We start from the raw sequence: 22,912 nt of genomic DNA, 5'->3' as shown, positions 1-22,912 counted from the left end.
AGCATCATATTGTGACGCATATAATTTTAACGGTAAAAGATGGAACGAAACTCTGAAATCTCTTTTGATATTCTGTCATTATTTTTTAACTGATGAACAATATTTATAGCCTGGTTTTTTTGTTTTGTTTCAAAACTAAAGAAGTATGCTAGGAGGTATAGCCTATTCTGTTCACCTTCCTCCAGCCATCTTTTGCTATAAAGGCTCATTCAGACTTCTTATAGATGCTGTCTAATTCGCTTTGTAATTCTGCCATATTTGTTTTAACTATATCTGAAAAATGATGCCTGCTGTCGGAGATTCGTGGTACCATTACAGAGGGGCATCACAATCTTTCCAGAATGTTTTCGTTCACTGTTACAGTAGCTAACTCTTGGTGGAATTATCTTTTAAAATATGTCCGAGCAGCCGAGTAACTGACAGTATTCAAGAAAACACTGAAACCTGACGCTTCACCCCAAAATTAATGGCTTGTCATTATTAACTCACCCTCAAGTTGTCATTTCCCCCACGATCTTTTGGTTGCCAACATTCTTCAAAATATCTTCTTTTGTGTTTAACAGAAAGAAACTCATACAGGTTAGCCTACCCGTGCAGCCTACCTAAATGATTGCAGAATAAACACATTTTGGGGGTGAACTTTTAACTGTAGACTATAGCTACAAATAAATAAATAAATAAATAAATAAAAAACTTCTAACTTAAAAATATAAACTTTATTAGGCTAATAGCATGCTGTTGCCTTAAGATAAATCGTTTCTGGTGTTTCTCCTCATTTGTCGCTTTGTATAAAAGCGTCTTCTAAATAAAAGCGATCCTGTTTTGTGGTGAGAAATATTAAAATTATCTATTATTTGATCAATTATTATCTAACTAGCAAGAAAAAAAAAGAAAATAAAAAATATATATTATATATAGGCGTATATAGTTTGTTGTCCTTAACATTTTCTGAAGTTTAAGCATCTCCTTTCACTGATTATTTGCTGAAATAATAGTTATTAAAAATATTATCGATCGAAGCCCCTTTACCTTATTCATGAAGTGTAAATGATATTTGTTATTCTGTTATTTTTTTTTAATAAGAAATTCACTCTGTAAATTGGCTACTAGCCTACTGATTTCTCAGGTAAACGCTTTTTTCAGACATTGCAGAAATCATTCAGTGTAACTTGACGGTAATAATGTAGCATTTTTAAGACCGAATTTAATTTTTCCATTAATACCTTACTTCAGTTCGTGCATATCTATGTCACCCAGTATCTCATTGATTATGCACTCGCGCCACCTAGTGGTCGATGGCCGCGACGCCACACCAGAGTGCACGATACGGATAGTCGTCAACCATAATACATTTCAGACTAAACCACATTGTGCTACAGTTTAAAACAAACAAGCATTCAAACAGGGAAAAGTGTGAAACCTTGTCTTTACCGAAACTTCACAAACATTCAAAACAAAAATACCTGGAACCAGTATAAACATTCAATTTGGTTCAAACACAACAGTGCCACATATACAGAAAAATTAATAAAAAGTGTTCACCTTATTTACAAAACCACTACACACACACACACACACACACACACAAAGAAAAACTTTCAGCTTGATAAAATAGGATACAACGTCAGCCTATTGATCTTTGTATGTCACACTTCCGTGACTGACTAGAACGTATTTGGCCTGTCTTCCTGAACAGGAAACAAGCTCAGTAACTTGTGTATAATAACTACTGGAACAGTATTAAGAATTTGACTATGAAAAATACTGCCACTCTTGGAGTGTTATTTGGAAACCAAGTAAAAATTGCCATGACAGCTAAACACACTTCTTCATTTCACAAAGCAATCACTGCTGTAAAGCAAAACCATTTCCTTACTTGGTGTCACAGCTCTTCAATACTATACCTTAAAATAGTGTACTTGAGAAAATCAAAGGCAACTCTCAAAACCAATGTATGGCATCATTAGAAAAATATTTGGCATTGTACATAGATAAAGTTTTAACAGAAGTGAGCTTTTTGAGCTCAGAAACAGCAGCCAGAAGCAATCATTTCAGCTTTCCCCTGAGTGTTTCTTATGATATGAGGCTGAGATGGGAAATACAATGGTAATCAGACTCATTTTAACACTGAAAAAATATCAGTGTAAAAAATGCAAACTTGCATCTGGAATGCAAATGTTGATTTGCAAAGTGCAATGATCAAATGTGTAAAAAAATATTAGAATGTGAAATATTTTTTTCAAATTTAGTTATTTAAACATGGTTATTAAAAAAATCTAAATCAAAACTGAAACATACTTTTTTTTGTAGACAACTGACATTATTGGCAACAAACAATTAATGGCTTGAGAAATAATCTCAGAAATCAAATATTTGACTTTGTCTCTGTAACATATCAGAATTACATTCTGCATATGAGAGAGTGTATGAATGATAGACAATGAACCTTGTGCTTGTGCAATCTGTGATTTGTACTTTAATAACTCAAGTATTTTAAGTTTTAACACTCAAATTGTGGATTCAACCTCCAGCTTGCAGGAACTGCTCCATAGCACTGGCTTTGAAACATTGAGCTTCTCTGACTTCACAGAACATCTTCATTGTCGTCATCATCTTCATCATCATCAAATGTATCAGGATAGATGACGAGCAACGCTGCAGCAAGAAAACCAAGAAAGGCACCTCCTGATGCCACCATGGGGATCACTCTCACTGTCCCGACAGCATCTACGACTGCACCGAGAGCCGACGCCACCAAAATCTGAGAGATGTACACCTGACACGTCAGGATGGCACAGTCGATGCCAAACCCTCGCCGTGAGTTTCCAGGGCTGTGATGAATGTACTATGACAATGTAAAAGAAAGATGAAAAACACTGATTGAGAGCACTGCTGTGAAAATGAATTCTGGAACAGCTTCCAGATCTGTATCCAGATCTATACATACTACCCTTCAAAGTGGTGGTGGTGGGGGGGGGGGGTAATACTTTAATTTAGGAAGGATGCTTAAAAGTGACAGTAAGGACATTTATAATGTTACAAAAAACAATTTCAAATAAAAGCTGCTCTTTTGAAAATTCTATTTATCAAAGAGACCTGCATTTTTTTTTATCACAGGTTGCACAAAAATATTAAGCAGCACAACTGTATTTAAAAATGAAAAATAATATTTGAGCACCAAATCAGCATAATAAAAGGTTTTCTGTCAGATCACTTGGCAATAAAAACTGGAGTAATGACTGATGAAAATTCAACTATTCAGCCAACACAGGAATAAATTACATATTGAAAATTAAAATAATACATTTATTTTAAACAGCATTATTTCATAATATTAAATTAAAGGCAAATCCAAATACAACGTACAATGTTTTGACAAACGTTAGTTTGGATTATTGGTCAAATCACATATTTGGTTACATGAGTTAATAAATGATACATACCTCTTTGATTTCATGGTACTGTCCCAGCAGAGCATAAGGGCAGTATGACATGCTCATAGAAATGATTCCCATGGTGCTTATCATCACCATAGCAACATATATATTTGGAAAGATGGACATGATGGCTGTGCCCACAGTATAGCTTAGAGTCCCTAACATGTAGATGATTTTTATGCTTAAGTCATAGTTGTTTAAGATCCTTTGGAGCACATCTGTAAAAAAAAATCTGGTTATTTGATTAAATTAGTGCTTTCCTTAATTCAGCAAGGAAAAGGTTGGTGCAGAGCACATTTTTATCAGTTTTGGATTGTGGTGACCTAATTTGTATGCACTCTATTTCTTTTTTATTAAAAAAAAAACTAGATGTACTATACCACTCAGCCTTACGTTTCATTACAGGTGCAGCAGCTAGGACTCTGTATGAAACTGTACAATGGTCCTCCCTCTCCCTCAGAAGGAAAATCCGTTTATTGCTTTTTATAGCTAGAGAACTTATGGTTAAATTACCCATATATATTTAAAGTTTGCTCATTTACCAAAATAGTGTTTACAGGACAAGGTCGTCAAAGAAAATACTATTAATTACTCCATCAACAAAAACGGCCATCAGTAAAAGAGCTTTTTAATCATATGAACTCCAAAATACTTTAAATCCAGTATAACTTCCTATTAATCTATTAATCTATCTAGTAATACTTTTAAAAACCTTTTAAAGTCAACTCTGACTGAACAGTGCAATTGTTTTTAATTAGATATCTTATACAATTGTATGTTTGTATTTGCTGATGTTCATGTCTTGTTTTGTTTTCAAGTATGTATAGTGTATAGAGATTTGTGGTGTATTATGTAATTTATGTCCTGTCTTTTGTGCATTTATACTTTTGGCCGCCTGTTTGGCCAGGACTCCCTGGGAGAAGAGTTATTGTAACTCAATGGGACCTTTCCTGGTTAAATAAAGGTTAAATAAAAAATAAAAATACAATTTTATTTGAATAATTTTCTCAATGTGCACTGATATAGAAATTGTACACAAACTGATTGTTATCAGCAATTAAAAAAACAAAGATTAAATCTATGTAACGTGACAAGTTAATTGTTTTTCTTAAAAATGACAACTTAATCTTAAATAAGAGGTAAATATAACAATAAGAAAATAACAATCTGAAGGAAACAACAGATTCCAGGCAAAAATGTAGAAAGACTATGACGCTCTGAAAAAATCTGCTTATTCCATAACTTGGTCCAACTAAAGAACTGAAACCTGATCACACTATTGGAAAAACAAAAATGTTATCCTCAATCACATGAACGTAACACACACCTGAGCAGAGCGCAGCTGTAGCCGCATAGATCACAAGCCCCCAGCAGCCCATCTGCACACCTTTACTGTAGCTCTGCAGGGCAGTGGAGTTAGCAGCAGCCTGGTTTTGAAGACATAAATAGAATATCAAGTTTATTCAGTATTGCAAACAGTAAAATAAAACCTGAAATAATCAAACTGACTCTCCATATACAGAAATGTAAATGGCATGCGACACTAAAACTAAAAATGTGGTATGATAATTATGTCATATTTTGATAAGAACATACCAAATACCAAAAAATTATACTGATTATCACTCTGATAGTTATACTATCAGAAAAATTGTTGATTTAATTTTGATTTGTTTATAATTAAATCTATAGTTTTTATTATTTTAATTACAGCTCAGAATAAGGAACTTACACTGTAATGAATTGCTGTAAAAATTACAGCATTATTTTACAGCCGCGGACTGTTTTTTAATAATACAGCATATTGCTGTAAACTGCAATGCATTCTGGGGTCACGTGTAGGTCTGACTCAAATTTACAGAATTTTGCTGTAAATTTCAAATCTTCGGAGCCGCATCGTCAACGGTCGAGGAGATTAACGTTAAAGACAAGAGGAGTGATTCACAACTGTGGTAAGTGACTTCAGTTTTTTATATTTCTTGTTTGGTAGTTTATAGTATATGAATGCATCTACATTCGCGGATTATATTGGTAACCCCAGATTCAAGCATCATCCGTCCGCGGGGCGCGAGGCAGAATTGCGCGGGGTTTCAGTAGCGCGGTCGCGGTAGGATTTCACACATCCCCCGGCGCTATAGCAGCCAAGGGCAGAAAATCTCTGGAATCCTTCGTTATGAATGACATGTTTCAGTGCTAATAGTTTATATTCACTGTAACTTAGTGTTTATCAGCACACTTCGTCGTGATTATTTTATGATGTAAAACAACTTTGCACATGCAGTCATCTGTTAACACGGGCGCCGAAATAAAACGCGTTTCTAAAGCCTCGCGGTCAGTCAGGGTCGCTCACGGAGGATGTGTGTGTCATATAAATTCTCAGTGGTGCTTTTCTAAGAGGTTAACGTAACCAGTGAGATGTAGATTTTTTTTGAGCATTTGCTGACTTCAGGTAACGTTAATGTGAAAACTTTAACAAATCTGTTTGATATAAAGTCTGCTTTGTATAGTTAGCCTAATTTATTACCTTAGGGCGACCAAATACGTTTTCCTTGAAATTATTAAATATGCTATTTATATATATGTGTCTATATTTATGTCGGCCGGCAAATCTTGTGTGTATTTTGGCACAGGGTGCACAAAGGCACCTTATCAGTGCGGTGACACTTGAACAAATGAACTGATCATGCGCGACACTGACCAATAAACAAACGAGTTGTTTTATTGCGTCTATGACTTGAATCTTATCATCAGTTGTAGTGATGGGAAGTTCGGATCATTTTACCGAATCGGACTTTTGAGTCTCGTTCAGCAAAATGAACGAATCTTTTTTCGAGTCATTTCAAATGAACGAACAACCAGAAGGTTCAGGAAGAAAAAAACAAAGTGCTTGCAGTCTGTTTCACATTAGGAGGCATTTTGCTGCATAATCGATCCACCACAAACCATATGCAACTATGGAAGCTCAACTTCCATTAAATGGACTGAAAACGCTCAAGTAACGTTATAGGTCTCAAAACGCTTGCTCTGCGCCAGTGGATACACACCATAGACAGTAAAAGAAATATGTGCATGTCACAGACTGTCTGGGCATGCACTTCCGCGTTTCAGAGATCCGCCTTTTACTTTCCGTCAACATTACATTAATTAACGTTTAGAAAATTTATTTTTGACATTTGTGAATCAGTTCAGAATCGTCTGGTTATGCATTGCGATACATTTAAGAATCACATTTTTATCCCACCCCTACTAAATATAGTATGTAATGTAAATGTAAAAATCTGAAATACAAAAAAAAAAAAAAAAAATGGTATAGGTATTAATTACTATTGTGATGTTGATCGTTTTAGGAGACACTTTGACAAGTGGGCACTGGATGCTGAGTATGGAAGGCGAGGTGGTGTGTGAGGGCACTCAGCCCAGTTTCCTGTCCGGCCTTGCCACTCTGTTTGCTGCTTATTACTAGTTTAATCTTGAGTATCAGGAGGAAGCAGTGTGTACCTTGGAGTTCATTCAAAGGTAATGGTTGAATTCTAACAACTTCAGAACCAGCATTTTATAGATAAGTTATATCAGAACATTCCTTTTAATAATGTTATGTTATCAGTGTTATTTCTGTTGATGCCTTTAAAACAATGTGTCTTAACTCGAGAAGAGAATATATTTGTCTCCCTATTTAACACCAGCAAGCTATTGAGTTAAATATGTTTTTTTTTTTATTATTAGTGGACATCTCCATCTTTCTTGGAGGTCCTAAAACCGCTCTTAATTACATATTGTCTGTTTCATGACCCTTTAGGTGCTTTGTGGGCATAAATCCAGAGAGAGGACCCAAAGCCAAGGGAAAAGTGCCATCGAAATAAAAACAGGTTACAGAAGAAAAGTGATACAGAAGAAAATGTGTGGCAGTCAACCCACATGTTGCCACTCTTCTGTGCAAATTCCAATGGAATTTCTGAAATGTAAGGATACACACACACCAAGATTGCGTCTTCCTTTTATTGTTCTCTATCTGCCTTTGACTGTACCTCTCATCCCTCTGTCTCTCTCTGACTGTACCTCTCATCCCTGTATCTGTCTCTGACTGTATCTGTCCTCCCCCTATTTGTTTCTGAAAGTATTATTATGTTTTGTAATATATCTAATGTATTGTCCTCTTTACTCTTTTCAATATTTCTAGTCACACTTTGAATCCTGGGATGGAACTTCATCTGGAGCATAATTGTTATTTGGTTGATTTTTATCTGTTTGATGGAAAGTTTGTATGACATCTGCAAGTGCGCGGCTCCTTCCGGTCAGTCATGCATCACTTTTTTTTGTATGACTTGTTTGGCAATATTGGTCTATTCCTTAATGATGATAGCTATCTGAAAATGTCTTTGTGGTTTTTAAAGGATTAGTTCACCCAAAAATGAAAATTAAGTCAATAATTACTTATGTCGTTTCACACCCGTAAGATCTTCGTTCATCCTCACAACACATAATAAGATGTGGCTCAGTGAAGCGTGCATTTCTAGCAAGATCATTTCTTTTTTTCAATGCCCAGAAAGCCTCTAAAACATTTAAAACAATTCATGTGACTACAGTTGTTCAACCTAAATATTATAAAGCGACGAGAATACTTTTTTTGCCAACCCCCCCCCCCCACCCCCATCTCCCAAAACAACGATTTTATTCAACTATATCTAGTGATGGGCGATCTCAAAACACTGCTTCATGAAGCTTAGAAGCTTTACGAATCTTTTGTTTCAAATCATTTGCTCAGAACGTGTATCAAACTGCAAAAGTCACACGAACCATTGAAATTTCAAAACACTTATGACGTAACGAAGCCTCATTTACTGAAATCATGTGACTTTGGCAGTTTGATATGCTCTGATTTGAACTGAAAGATTAATAAAGCTTTGAAGCTTCATGAAGCAGTGTCATCCATCACGAGATACTGTTGAATAGTCATTATTTAGTTTTTTGGCACACAAAAAGTATTTTCATTGCTTCATTACACTAAGGTTGAACCACTGTAGTCACATAAACTGTTTTAAATATGTTTTTAGTACCTTTCTGGGCATTGGAAAGGGAAATGATCTTGCTAGCAATGTAGGCATCACTGGGCCATCAGGTTTTATAAAAAATATCTTAATGTGTGTTGTGAAGATGAACAAAGGTTTTAAGGGTGTGGAATGACATGAGGGTGAGAAATGACAGAATTTTCACTTTTGGGTGAACTGTTTTAATATGACCATGTTGGTCATGTTTTGGTTATAACGCAGTTTGAATATTTCTTTGTGTCAAGGTCCATGATGGCCATTATGTTCCAAGTAATAAAAAAGAAATCATGCCAAAATTTCATATCCATTTAAAAAAAAATGAAATAATTTTAAAATAAATAAAAATGAGTTCAAAATAATATACTTTTTATGTCATTTTTTTATGTAAATTTGAAAGTGATATATAACATTTTGACCTGTTTTTTTTTAGATTTTAAAAATGTTATTTTTTTATATTTTTTTGGTGAATTAAGTTATGCATTATATAACACTTTATGCAGTTAAAGTTAAGTCAGCAATAGGGAAAATATATTGTATGCTATCATTTTACATACTTTAAATATAGCAAATACACATATGCTTTTTTTCAAAGAATTGCTTTGCACAGTAAACTACTTGAAAGTGTGCATTTGCTATTTAAATAATTGTTAAATGCCATATACAATGTATTAAAAATGCAGTATATAATATATTTTTTTGTAAAAATGCAGTATACAAAATATAAAAAAATTACTGTAAATTTTACAGTAAAATACTGGCAGCAGGGTTGCCAGCCAGTTACTGTAAATTTTACAGTAGTCTTACTGTAATTTAATTTACAGAATTTTACTGTAATTGAGAATACAGGAAAAATCTGTAAATTAAATTACAGTACGACTACTGTAAAATGTACAGTACCTGGCTGGCAACCCTGCTGCCAGTATTTTACTGTAAAATTTACAGTAATTTTTTAACAGTGTACAGTTGGGTCTCCTTCAAAGATGACCTGGCCCATGAAGTCTGTGTAGAACACGGCTTGTGCAATAATGGAGAACCAGGAGAGCAAGTGACATACACACAGACGCCAGAGCTGGGGTGGCATGTTAAACATGGACAACCAGAGCAGTTTGACCGACGTACCACTATCCCCATCCTCGCTCTCTTCATCCTCTGCATCTCTGCGGGATGCAGAGATGCGCCTTAGCTGCATCTTTTGCCATTCATGGCGTCTATCGATTGTGTCGATGTCATTCAGGCTTCGCGAAGATTTGATCGGCCCAGCCACGTTGCCGTAGCGCCTTCGCCACTGAAAGCCCACACGTCCGTGATAAGAGAAAGTGAACGAGGGCTGGCGATAGAGGGAAGGGTGGCGGCGACGCACTGAGGTGCCAGGTGGGCGTAAACCGACTTTACCTGGTTGACTGGTAGCATTCCTTGCACCATTTATTGGATTTCCAGAAATGGCAAAGCTTTCATTTCCAGTTTTGGCAACTTCACAGATATTTTCCCCATTGCTATCACAACACTGTAAGTGATGGTCAGTGCTCTGACCTGGATGGCAAGTGTTGTGGGAATCATCTTGTAGACCCTGAAAGTCTAGGAGTAAAGTAGGTCTGATGTTGCACACAAACTGCCCATTGCGATCCAAGTCCAAGTCTGGGATAAGCTCTACTGTAGAATCTGGCATGGCTAAAACTGAGTCACTTTTACTCCGCACCAAGTCATTTAGAAATTCAATTGAAACATCCTGCTCAGTGCGATTATCCTCATGGGCTGAAAACAGCTCCTCTTCAGGGATCAGTTTTAGTTGAGGTATGACATGAGTAGATGGAAAGTTGCTATAGAGCTGGACAGGAGGTGGAGTTACTTCATCCTCATCCTTTAATGCCCCTTGATGGTTCGGGCTATATTGATGCTCATTGATGCTGAAAAGATGAAGCGTTGAAGAAATGATAAAGATGATGGCAGCAAAGAAAAAGAGGACCTGCTCTTGGGCCTTAAAAGCTTGACCTAGGAAGGTGTTGGTCCAGTCCAGCCCTCCAAACATGTAACCTAAAGCACCTCCTAGCCCTAAAAAACATTTTTAAAAAAATGAATCACCATCTAGTATAACCTTAAGCGCACTATTGTACTTACTTAATCAAAAATATAATAAAAATATAAATGTTATTATTGTATTATTGTTTTCTATTTTTTTAATATATATATAATTTATTTATGTGATGGCAAATATGAATATTCAGCAAACATAACTCTAAGAAAGGAAACATTTCTTATTATTATCAATGTTGAAATCAGCAGTGCTGTTATTTTTTTTATTATGAATGTCTTTACAGTGACATTTTGAATGATAGTGGATCATCACGTTTTATATATATATTTTTCTGATTAGATGAATAATTATCTTATAAAACCTGAGGTTTTTTAAAGAGTTGAGAAGGTTTCAAGTATGATGCTAAAAAACAGAGTGTCTCTTCTATTTCAGATCAATTCATCAATCCTCGTTCCAAAATATACACCTGCTGAGAAAGCATGGATATTCAAAGCCATGTCCTGTTCCTCGGTATCAGCCACATCCAGGAGGTAGGCTCTGATTGGTCCATCTAAAGCATCAGCACAGAAATCTAGAACTACCACACCAACAACGGTCAGCACAATCCCAACCGGTTGATTACTGGCAACATCACCTAGAGACAGACCTGTTTGACAGACAGGTAAAAAAAATACTGTAAGGACAAATCATTAATTTATTTATCAAAGCCTTTTTTTGCCCTTTTTTATGACAGGACAGTATGTAGACTGAAAGTAAAGTATGGGGGGGGGGGGGGTTGGGTGTATGGGATTGGGACAATATGTACACAAGACTACTGGCACTAACACAAATAATTTATGAAACAAAAAACATAATAAAACATAATATAGTCAAGGGCCTCCTATTTAAACAACGGTGACATGCAACTTGTCCATTTTAAGTATTATAGAAATATATAAAATAATACTAATCACCTATAAGAGATCCATTGAGAAATAAGGACACTCCTATTAACACTCCTACACACAGTGCCAAAATGAAGGGTCTCCTCCGACCCCATTTCAAAGTGCAACGGTCACTTGCTGAGCCACATAGAGGGGTGAAAATTAAACCCAAAATAGGGCTGAGGAACCAGTTTAAACTGTAATACTGCTCCGGGAGACCTGCAAGAAGAAACAGACCACGATTAATTCAACTCCAAGGTTCAGGCAGATCGAAACTATATATATTTTTAATAACTTCTAAATATACCACTAAGTACTGCAAAAAATACCAGTATGGTGAATTAAGCAACCCACATCAGCTGAAACCGATAACCAGGCAGGTTTCAGCATGTCTGCAGTTCATTAATCTGTCATTTACAACACTATAAACCTTTCACATACTAGATCTGCTTGTGTCACAATAATTAAAGAAACAGCTTCTGACGATAAAAAATGATTAGCAAATGAGATGAATCAGAGTTTATAAAAAGGGCATGAGAAAACTGCAAAGAATATTTGGGATTATTTGGTAGTGTTGATTCACAGCAAATAGTTTTAACAGCTAAGAGAATTTTCCATGAGTGCGGCACGCAGAACTCATGCCAGGACTGATGGCATACTAAAACCCAAACTTCTCCTTTTCAAGAGGTCCAAATGTGTGAAAGAACTACAGGTCATGTGTGTAGCGGGATGATGACTGGGAATGTGAGAACAGAAAGTGCAGAAAACAGACATTTCACAAATTCGCTTCAGCTTTAAAGATGAACAACTATCCAACAACACTCAAATCTCTGCAGATCAGTTTAAGGTGCAGTATGAAGTAATGATGTAATCAGCCTGTATTATGAAGCAATAACACTCAGTGTTAAAACTCTCAAGGGCCAGAACTCAAAGAGATGGTTTTGTCAATGCATACTGCATTGAATGTATCAGAGGAGAGGCTTTTATCCTGTTTAATCTAAAAACAGACTCTGATTGATCGTCTATTAAACAACACTCAAAATTTCAATTATTTTACATATTTTCATTGAGTAAGCTATTTAAGATTTTAAGGGACACATATATTTTGCGTAAACATGCACATTAAAGAGACAAAAACACAATAAATACACTTTTTTTTAAGGAAATGGTCTTTCAGAGTTTAGTGTATGGTATTCAATATATATTAAAGGTGCTGTAGGGAACTTTTGTAAAAAAATATTTTTTACATATTTATTAAACCTGTCATTATGTCCTGACAGTAGAATATGAGACAGATAATCTGTGAAAAAAATCAAGCTCCTCTGGCTCCTCCCAGTGGTCCCATTGCCATTTGCAGAAAGTCATACGCTCCCGGTAAAAAACAACCAATCAGAGCTGCGGTCCGTAACTTTGTTTGTGTTCAAAATGTAGAAAAATGAACATAATAAGCGAGTACACCATGAATCCATTTTCCAAACCGTGATTTTAGCTTGTCCTGAATCACTAGGGTGCACCTATAATAAGTGTTTATATTCTGACTATTTTAGATTGCTTCGGGGGTACCACGGCGGAGTAACCGAGTACCTTTGTGATTCTTCATAGACATAAACAGAGAGAAGTAGCTCCGGCTACAATGTTCTTCCGCAAGACGCAAGCAGTTCTGTTTATTATCTACTTAAATCTACTTAAACTGCTTTTGGTATAAGATCACAGGGCCTTTAGAGCGATTCAAACCATATTAACCCTGCAATTCCCTGAAAGGATCTATTGACATTGATCTTATTCAAAATAGATGGAAAACCTGAGAGAAAGAGAAATATGCACACTCACACATTCTGCATTCCATGCAAACGCTACCTCACTCATTTTTGCATGCTACAGTGCAAACAAACATCCCTCCAGCTTATTACTGTTACACAGGTTTGCCATTGCAGGGAATCTTTACCAAATTTGAAGGAATGTCCCTGCTCAATGATTATGAATAGAGGCCTTAAGCCTAGGATGAATCAACAACACTGAACTACCCATTTACCCATATAAATGAAATTCTGTGGGGTCCAAAACAACATTAGAACCCGCTAGCTTTTATTTTGACAAAAAAATATTTTTCATAATATGTTTCATGCTCCACAAAACCAGCGAAAGACAAAAATTTGGAATAACATGTTGAGGGAAGAGAAATTAGTTGATTTAAGTCATCAAAAGGTTTGTTGATTACTGACCTAGCTGCAACAGTACAGGAGTGACCAGCGCTGTTTCCATGGCATAGCAGAACTCTCTCCCGAACATGACAGCACTGTGCATGACCCATAACCGCTTCGGGATATGGTTTATTGAATCCTCACTGGCCGAGTCCTCTGACTTCTCCACTTCCCTCTCTTTCTTCTTCCCTGCATTTTGTCCACAATTTGAATCTTTTTCTTGTACGACTTGTATCATTTCCAGCACTGGAACGGACTCTGTGAAAGCGTCCTTGGGTGCCATGCTGGTCTGCATATACAAAGCTGGTTTCTGGGGCCTTGATCCAGAAATGGTACTCAACGTTACCCCTCTAAAGTCTAGACTCTATTCCCATTAAGACCTCCAAGCTGATCTTTCATATAGAAGTCCATATACAACATTGTTGGTGTAACTCATGAGTCATGTTTTGACGAAAGGAAGAAGGGAAATGTGGTAGGGCAAGGAGAGCAGAACAGGTGGATGTTTCTCTTTGTGCTTCCATGGAATTACTTATTATTCTAAATGTAAGGGAGATTAAATGAGAGAGTGAATGAGACAGAGAGAGAAATATTTCCATTAACAAGTGATATCCAGAAAGATCGAGGCAGTGGAAAGATGTCGGTTGCACTTTATTTGTACAGTCCCTTTCCTCATGTACATACTATGTACTTATTATAGTAATTACAATAACTATGTAATGATTAGGTACTAACCCTGAACCTAACCCTACCCCACGAAGCTACCTTGTATTACCAGAACTTTCTTAGATAAATACACTGTAAGTACACTACAAGTACATGTAAGTACACGTACTGTAAAATAAAGTGCAACCAAGATGTCACTGAGAAACAAGATGTGGAACAATCCTGGCATTGTGACAGTAAACATAGTTTTAGCAGAACAGAATTTGGCATATCTGAAATCCCAGGAGAAAGGAATATGACATAATAAAGTAACTAAAATAGGGGAAAGGCTCTGAAAAGACAGTAGAAAGTACATAATTATTCATAAGTAAACAATTATATACAACCAAACACCACCTGCTATTACAAATATAACAATTTAATGTACATTTTATATACGAATTATGTCTATATGATATTTAGGAATTCTTATTGGCCATTTTCATCGAAATGTTGATCTCGCGCAAACTAAATTCTCTGTTGACGCCCTAAATCACAGGTCTAGAACTTTTAAGACTTTTTTAACTGAATGTATTTGATATATTTATGAAATGTACATCTACAATGAAGTCATTAAGTGATATATAGGGGCAATAGGTGCCATCTTTTAGTCGATTTACCATCCCATACTCATTACAGAAAACTCTCCTGCAGTGGCGTCCTGTTGCTATGGATACGTCCTCACGCGAACTCGATTGTTTGCGAGTGTCTGTTTGTCCAAGCACGAGCTCTTTTTAACAGTGTGAAAACACCGTTAAAGACCATTTATTTATTTTGCATTTATACCTTTTACAGTCATATAGGCACCAACATTGTGTACAGTTCTAAAGTTAGTTTCAAATACGTTAGAATTACAGAATTGAGCTGCTGTAGCATTATAAAATTAAACAGCACATCGGAACACAAACGCCATTTACATAAGAGTTTTACTAAAAGGCTAATTGTGAATGATCAGCTGATCTGATAAAACTGATTTATTCAAAATTATTGTATGCTCAGATAGACATTTTAATTTTGGTATTTCGTTTTACATTTGTTATGCTATTTTTTTGTATAACTTGCATAAACTATGCATTATTTGTTATTTTTTTCTTATTTTATTAATAAAAAATAGAAGAGGTGAAATCATTTCGACTTATATATACAGTATAGGCTAGTTAAATTTAGTAAAGACGCGTGAACATCTCCCACATTTATATATAAAAAATAAAAATAAAATACATATTTTACCTCGTTCCAGTGGCTTGTTTCATTTGATGTCAAAATCCTTTTATCGCAGAAATACTGTTCCACATAAAATGAAGTAGACAGGTAATCGCCAGAAGTTCTATAGTGACACTCGCATACAGTGATAAAGCCAAAAATGTGTCACTAGTTTTCCTTGCTGGCTAAGACGCTCGTGATAACTGCACGTCTTCCCCTGTGCACTGATAAGGCAAGGTTACACCCAGACGCTTTTGACAGGTAACGTTCACCCCGAGAGCAGCCCGACCCGCTGTGAACAGAGACAGGTGGACGAATAGGCTAGACACCTGTGTCAGAGACTGATGTGAAATTGTGACAAACAGACAAGGGGACTATATAGTAGAACAAGCTATCTGTTATTGTGGGATGAGGACGTGCCTTATATGCTGAATCACGTGCAAAACAAACAAAAAACAAAAACCTTTTTAAGAAGGCTGTGAAAGAGCTCAGTTCATGTCTTAACATGTACGGTATCCTGTTTGTTATTGGAAGTACGCCTGGAAACCAAAAATTAAACCCAGTCATTTTCAGTTAATAGCGTGATATGTTAATATTAGACACATAAGTTAACCTCGCTGGCTAAAATAAAAATCAATAACGTTAATCCCCCCCACCACACTCACTATAAACATATTTCCAGCTGCATCGCTTGGAAGGGTGACGTGATCTGAATGGGGATGAGCAAGCAAGTTGCAATTTTTATGCATGTGGGATTTTGCCGAACTTTAAATGAATTATCTGTTTGATCAATGCTTGAACCGTCTGTCATTAGCTGCTAGTCTGCTAGTTAACTTGCTTCTGCAGTAAATTTAGCTGATACCTACAGTTGCCGAGAACGACATATGTTCCGATTTATAAAATACATTTTCATTTATGGATAAATAAAGAATCTGAGCATCCTCGAAAAATGAAGGAAAATATTAAAGATCTAAATCTACCTGTTCACAGGTTGCGGATATAGCTGCATATATTGTCTGCTCGAGGTTGCCAGTCGTTACGTTTTCCCTCATCATGCAGTGATGCAAAAGTCGCCGTCAAAATCTGTGAACTAAAACCTAGAAGCCACGAAGACTTTGTCATCACTAAAAGTATGTAATTCCGATTTAACCACATCATACAGATGTTACTGCGTCTCTTTAAGTGATAGTTGATAATAAAATTAACAAAAGAATAGGACAGATTGATAACACAATTTGACATATTATATAAGTTAGGCCTATATGTTTAGATAAAATGCTAATAAACATCTAGCCCCAGCTCACCCTGAATTGCTTAAGAAACTCAATGCAAACATTTATTTACTGTGTAAAAAAAAAAAAAATTAATACAAATAATATTTCACAATATTACTGTTTTTACTTGGTGAGCATAAGAGACTCATTCAAAAACATAAAAAAAAAATGTAACAACCCCAACGTTTAAATGGCAGTGTACTTCTAATTTTACTCTAACTGTTGGTAGAAAAGATACAGTATTTGTGGATATAAAGAATGTATATTCCAGATAATGTTTTACTCATTTGTTTTGGCTTCAGTAGCCTACAGTAACAATATAGGCAATAAGAAATCTTCATGTTTCTTCATACTCACTCTACATACAAATGTACACATTCCCTCTCTAAGAGGGCATCATTTTTCAAGGTCCTTAGAATCACAAGCACTGCATGTTTGAAAACACTCTAGCAGTTACAGAGTCACATGAAATGAAATACTAGCAAATAGGTTATTACAGAACACAGCGAAACTAAGTAACAAATGTTCAACTATATGCCACTGGTTTTGGATTTGTGTGACATTGTAATGGCAACCATCTGAAAACTACATGGCACATGTGGGCTCCTTCATGCGGGTCAGCTTCCCTGCTGGACGGGGCTCGTGTTTAACCTTATACTATTGGCTACTGCAATCCTTGTGCCTGAAGCCTTCGAGCTCTTCTGCATGCTGATAATGTCTCCACTCGTCCGCTGTCTTTCCATCTTCTTAAAAAATTTCTTCATGGTAGTCTGAAAGTTAGTGGTGACAAAACAGTAGACCACAGGATCCAAGCAGCTGTTCAGGGTGTTTGGGTGAAGAGTTTGGAGAGTCAGCAGCCTGAATGCTTGAAGGCTGTCACGAGCAGCGAGTAGGTCACGATGATGGCGAACAGACAAATGCAGACACACACTGCTTTGGCCACAACAGGGTTCTTCCACTTTCGTGAGGCCTCGGCCTGAACAATGGCCAGGTAGCGATCCACGCAGATGCTGGTAAGGAAGAGGATGCTACAGTACATGCTGACAAAGTAGCTGAATATGTGCATGTAACAGATGAGGCATTTTCCTCCAGTACAATATGATACAAGTGGGAAGAGAGAGGTTAACCAACAGGTCCGTCACCAGCAGGTTAATGGTGTAGATGACTGACTTGGTCTTCGGCTTGGTCCTGAAGCAGAAGACATACAAAGCCAGACTGATAACAGTCATCCCTACCACATAGATAAGGGTGTTGATAACCACCAGAGCTATCCACAGACTGTAAAAGTCATTATACAGACCCTCATCCAACTGGGCCAGTCTCTGCAAATAAGGTTCACAGAGTGGTGGAGAAGTATTTGTTGTTAGGAAAGGAGCTGATGTTGATGTGAGGTTCACATTCGATGAACACTCTGTAAGGGTCATCTCTGTGGTTTTAGGGCTGGATCTGCACAAAAACCAAAGAAAAACAAAAATGTGCAAATACAGTAGATGGCCGGGGGGGGGTTTTGTTTGTTTTTTTAAGCAATTTATTTGTAGACTAAAAAAATATTCAAGATTTCATATCAAATTTCAATTTGTACTGCACTTTTAACACAGACTATTAAACCTGATTCATTTTAAGTCATTTTAAGTGACGTGACATTCAGCCAAGTATGGTGACCCATACTCAGAATTTGTGCTCTGCATTTAACCCATCCGAAGTGCACACACACTTAGCAGTGAACACACACACACACACCCACACACACACACACACTGTAAACACACCCGGAACAGTGGGCAGCCATTTATGCTGCGGCGCCCCGGGAGCAGTTGAGGGTTCGATGCCTTGCTCAAGGGCACCTAAGTCGTGGTATTGAAGGTGGAGAGAGAACTGTTCATGCACACCCCCCACCCACAATTCCTGCCGGCCCGAGACTCAAACTTACAACCTTTCGATGTGTTCAAAAAACGGCAGTGATAATAATTAACTATTTTAATTTATTTGATTTAATTAAAAAATTATATTTAAAATTAAATTATTCAAATTAAATAAATCTGTTAATTGTGAAGACAATTCAGTTTATTCAGGTTAAAAGTATGAACATAAAATACAGTATCTGTGGAACAAGCAATATTCAGTTAAAATGTATGAGACTGAAACAAATGGGATTTTTGATACTAAATGGCTACAAATAAACCTGGTTATTATGTATTTAAAACACCTTCATAAATTTGTTTCATTTACATTTGACTGAAAATGACACTTTAATCCAAATGGAAGGAAATGTAAATAGCTATATGTAATTCAAATACATAAATCCTATTTAATAAGAATGTGAGAATAATTTGTAGATTGTATATTTCATTATAATTTATTTATCTTATTTTACTAATATCTTTTGACTGTTATTTATAATGTATTTATTTTTATTTAATATTTATTTATTTAATTTTTTTCTGAATAATTTGTAAATCGATTCAATTAAATGAAATAATAAAACATTAGACAAAAAAGTTTACAATACAACATGTACCATATGAAATAAATAAATAAATAAAAATTTAAATTTTTAGACTGAAATAAAGATTTTAGGGGGGGGGGGGGGTGAAATGCTCGTTTTCAGTCAATATCCTGTTAATCTTGAGTACCTATAGAGTAGTACTGCATCCTTCATAACTCCAAAAAGTCTTTAGTTTTATTATATTCATAAGAGAAAGATAGTCTGTACCGATTTTTCCGGAAAAACACGACCGGCTGGAGGCGTGACGTGTGGGCGGAGCTAAAGAATCACAAGCGCGAGTAGGCTTTTGCGTTAGGGTGACCACCGGGACAGTCCCGAAATTTGAAGCTTTGTAAGAAAACACTGAACATGCGCAGCGCAGCCGTTATTATTGGTTCTAGCTGCTAGCCAGAGCAGGAAAATAAACACTGAGAAAAAAAAAAACCCACACAGACAAAAAAAAAAAAAAAAACTCCTGGTGAAAGTGAACTACAGCTACACCTGCCAGGAGTTCTAATGACACATAATGAATGAGAAGGCCCTACTCTAAGCTGCCAGATCAGACAAAAAATATAAATTCAAGATGCACTGAATCCGGTAAGAACGCATTTAATCTTTCTAGTCTTTCCTAATGGAATTTATGTGCTTATTTGGAAATGTGCTTTGTAGCGATTGGATTATTATTTTCACTTAATTATTTGGATTGAATAGACACGTTCTGTTAACGTGCTGTTAACGTGCTATTTATGTTGATATTTATTTTACTGATATTACTATTAAATATTATTAGTGACGTTCACAGCGCCGGTCAGCACCGTCATTAACATTTTTATAAACCCTTTTAGCAATTTAAAACATGTTAACATCACTGCAAAAAGATATCTAATAAAAAAAAATCTATATTTATTCACCTAGTATAATAATAGTAATTTCTCTGCCTCGTGTCCCGCATTGTCCCGCAAAATCAGGTCTGCTGACCTGCAACAGAGCAATAGCCAGGTGGTCACCCTATTTTGCGTTGAGAGCATGTGGAAGCTGTGACATTACCATGAGGGAAAAAAAACATCATCCAAAACAAACCATGGCTTACAGTCAGATTCAGCCGTTTATTTATGATCCAGAATCAGATCCAGAGACTGAAATTGAACGAGAGCAGCAACAGCAGCAGCAACGACTCGCTCCGAGCGGGGCTCGAACCCGGGTCTCCGGCATGGGAGGCGGACGCACTAACAAGAAGGCAGAGATATTTTAAGCAGTTTTTCTCACCGCCTGCGGTTCCAACACACGATCATGACCCTTTTTCGTTGGGATTGCATCATCCTTAAGAAATAAGGCCTGGCAACCAAAAACACACTTCTTTTGTGACTTTTCGCGACGCTCTCGCTCTGATCAGTGAAATGCCTGTGCTCAGCCTCACTTTTACAGGAGCGTGTGCTCTTCCGGCAAAAGTGCCCTTAGGACCCATATAAGGAAATTCCGCTCCATCTAACGTCACACAGAGCCATACTCGAAAAAAAACTTTCCGAAAGTTGTGACAAACCAGAAGGAGTATTTTGGGAACAAAAATACTCCTTCAAACGTACAACTTAATTTTGGAAACTTTGTCCATGTTTAGCATGGGAATCCAACTCTTTAACAGTGTAAAAAACTCAGTATGCATGAAATAGCATTTCACCCCCCCTTTAATTTTTTTAAATAGCTAAGTGGCTTGAATGGATATTTAATTTTAGGTAATTTATATTTGTAAAAATAAAACAGAAGTCATTGCTGAATGTTTCAGCTAATTTGCAGTAGTATAACATGTATAGTTGCAAACTGTTTATCAGGTCAAGTTGTACATTTAGTATGCAGAACATAAAAATAAATGACAATTTATTTAGTATAAGACTGTGTGTATACATCTTGAACCCGTGTCACATGGTACAATGTGGCATCATGGAAAATTGCCTGCTAAAACAAATATGCTTTCCTTTCATCACAGAAAGAATGAGCCTTATAAACAAACAGCCTATTCTGGCACCGTTCAAATGGTGTTCAGGATGAGATGTGTTAATAATTAAGACTAATGGGAAGAATTTGTTTGGATACTGGGATTCATGGGAATAGATGTGGATCCCTCTATACACAAATTAATTCTGAGCAGTGTCTGAAGTCTTCAGACTCCTGGCTCTTTCATGTGTTTATTTACTCGGGCCTCTGCTCAATTTACATATTAATTGAAAAGACAGAACAATATACAATGTTTATTGATCAAAATAATTGTTTAGACATCAGATGCGAAACTCCACAGAATTGCTTTAAATCTTTGAATGATGTCAAGCACGGTTGCATGATTAAAATTAAGTTATACTCCTTTTGAAATAAATAACATTTGAACCGTTTTGTTCATTTTTGGCAGTTTCACACTGACAGTAAAATTAAATCTACATGAAGCTAAAGAGCAGAAGACTGACAAGACTTTGACTTTCCTTTGAGAAACAGTGTTAATAATGTCCACATAAATATCTTTGTGTGAGTCACCGTCACAGATTTTGATGTAGGCTGAACACTTTGGCTCGAGGATGATCCCCAAAAACTGCTTTGTAACAGACAGACAAAAAATGGGACAAAACACCAAGGTCTGGGAACATTTGAGGGGATCCAAAATATAACACACACACGGAGAGTATATATAATGACTAAGTTTTACCATCTGTCCAATAAATAAATAAATAAATGATTAAATAGAATAATAAATCTAAATAAAACCAATCCCATGTGCTTTAAACATGCTGAACATATTCACCTTGAAGAGGCCATAAGAAAATCTTCTCTCCACCTTGTCTATGTTGCATGTCTCTTTTTGTGTCCCTCACTGTCAGTTTCACTCTTTTGTTGTTTCCTTCCTTCCCTCCCTTCATCCTCTCGCTCACAGGAAGATTGAGTTAGTTTGGATGAACCCTGACATTACAAACATTACAAACTCCTCCATCACCATCCGTCAAGGGTCTGTCCTGATGTTTCCGAAATTTCTACAACCAAGTTAGGTTCCAATGTGACTGAGAGTGATTTTAAAATCCCTGAAAGAGTGTGCTGTCCTGTCTCAATACTGTTTAACAGCACTGGAAGTATGTGAATCATGTCTAGAAGTGGCATTTACAGGATGCCCATAAGCTCTTGAAAGTCATGCATGTTAATCAATAGGAATCTCAAGTGTTGGTAACTAAATAATCGTTAAACAATAAAAAAATATTATATCAAGATTTTGTTTTTTTCAAAAAAATTCTAACTAAAAAATAAATTAAATAAATGTAATTTATATTGCTCCAGACTGGCTCCATAAAAGAAATCGTATTGAGTGTTTTTTGTAAGAAGTACTGGTTGTTTTTAGGTGAATGAGTTGGAGCATGCCTGAAGCTCCATGCATATCAAACCCAGCCCTCAGGGGCTACAATACTGAGACTGGAGCACATTCCCATCCAGCTTTATGTCTGTCCAGACTATAGGGATGAGAGCGGGCTATCACAGGGGTATATCTCAGTTGCTAATATTTTTGAGAAAAACTTTATACAAACAGCACAAACTTTTTTTGGTATTGTATAAAAAAATAAAATTCACATTTCTGTCTACT

The 22,912-nt window shown here is 36.3% G+C and overlaps 1 protein-coding gene, 1 long non-coding RNA gene and 1 pseudogene across 2 annotated transcripts; 1 reads left to right on the top strand and 2 right to left on the bottom strand.

Annotated features, from left to right (window-relative positions):
* Positions 1–1,445: 1,445 nt before the first annotated feature.
* On the bottom strand, positions 1,446–15,957 carry LOC113079409 (solute carrier family 45 member 4-like). Its single transcript, XM_026251675.1, has 8 exons — positions 15,571–15,957; positions 13,660–14,175; positions 11,468–11,656; positions 10,981–11,160; positions 9,444–10,531; positions 4,765–4,864; positions 3,444–3,655; positions 1,446–2,845 (listed from the first exon to the last, which is right to left on the bottom strand). The coding sequence occupies exons 2-8, from the start codon at positions 13,931–13,933 to the stop codon at positions 2,585–2,587; spliced, it is 2,304 nt and encodes a 767-aa protein (XP_026107460.1). The 5' UTR covers positions 13,934–14,175; positions 15,571–15,957; the 3' UTR covers positions 1,446–2,584.
* On the top strand, positions 5,194–7,292 carry LOC113079410 (uncharacterized). Its single transcript, XR_003281704.1, has 3 exons — positions 5,194–5,389; positions 6,785–6,953; positions 7,234–7,292. It is a non-coding gene; the product is annotated as an uncharacterized LOC113079410 (long non-coding RNA).
* A 1,680-nt stretch (positions 15,958–17,637) lies between the features above and the next one.
* Positions 17,638–20,254, bottom strand: LOC113079407 (G-protein coupled receptor 20-like; annotated as a pseudogene).
* Between the last annotated feature and the right edge of the window lie 2,658 nt (positions 20,255–22,912).

The sequence above is a fragment of the Carassius auratus genome, unplaced genomic scaffold (assembly GCF_003368295.1).
Source record: "Carassius auratus strain Wakin unplaced genomic scaffold, ASM336829v1 scaf_tig00027954, whole genome shotgun sequence".
NCBI lineage: Eukaryota > Metazoa > Chordata > Actinopteri > Cypriniformes > Cyprinidae > Carassius > Carassius auratus.
The sequence above is the reverse complement of the archived record's forward strand: the minus strand, read 5'-3'. Positions and strand labels throughout refer to the sequence as shown.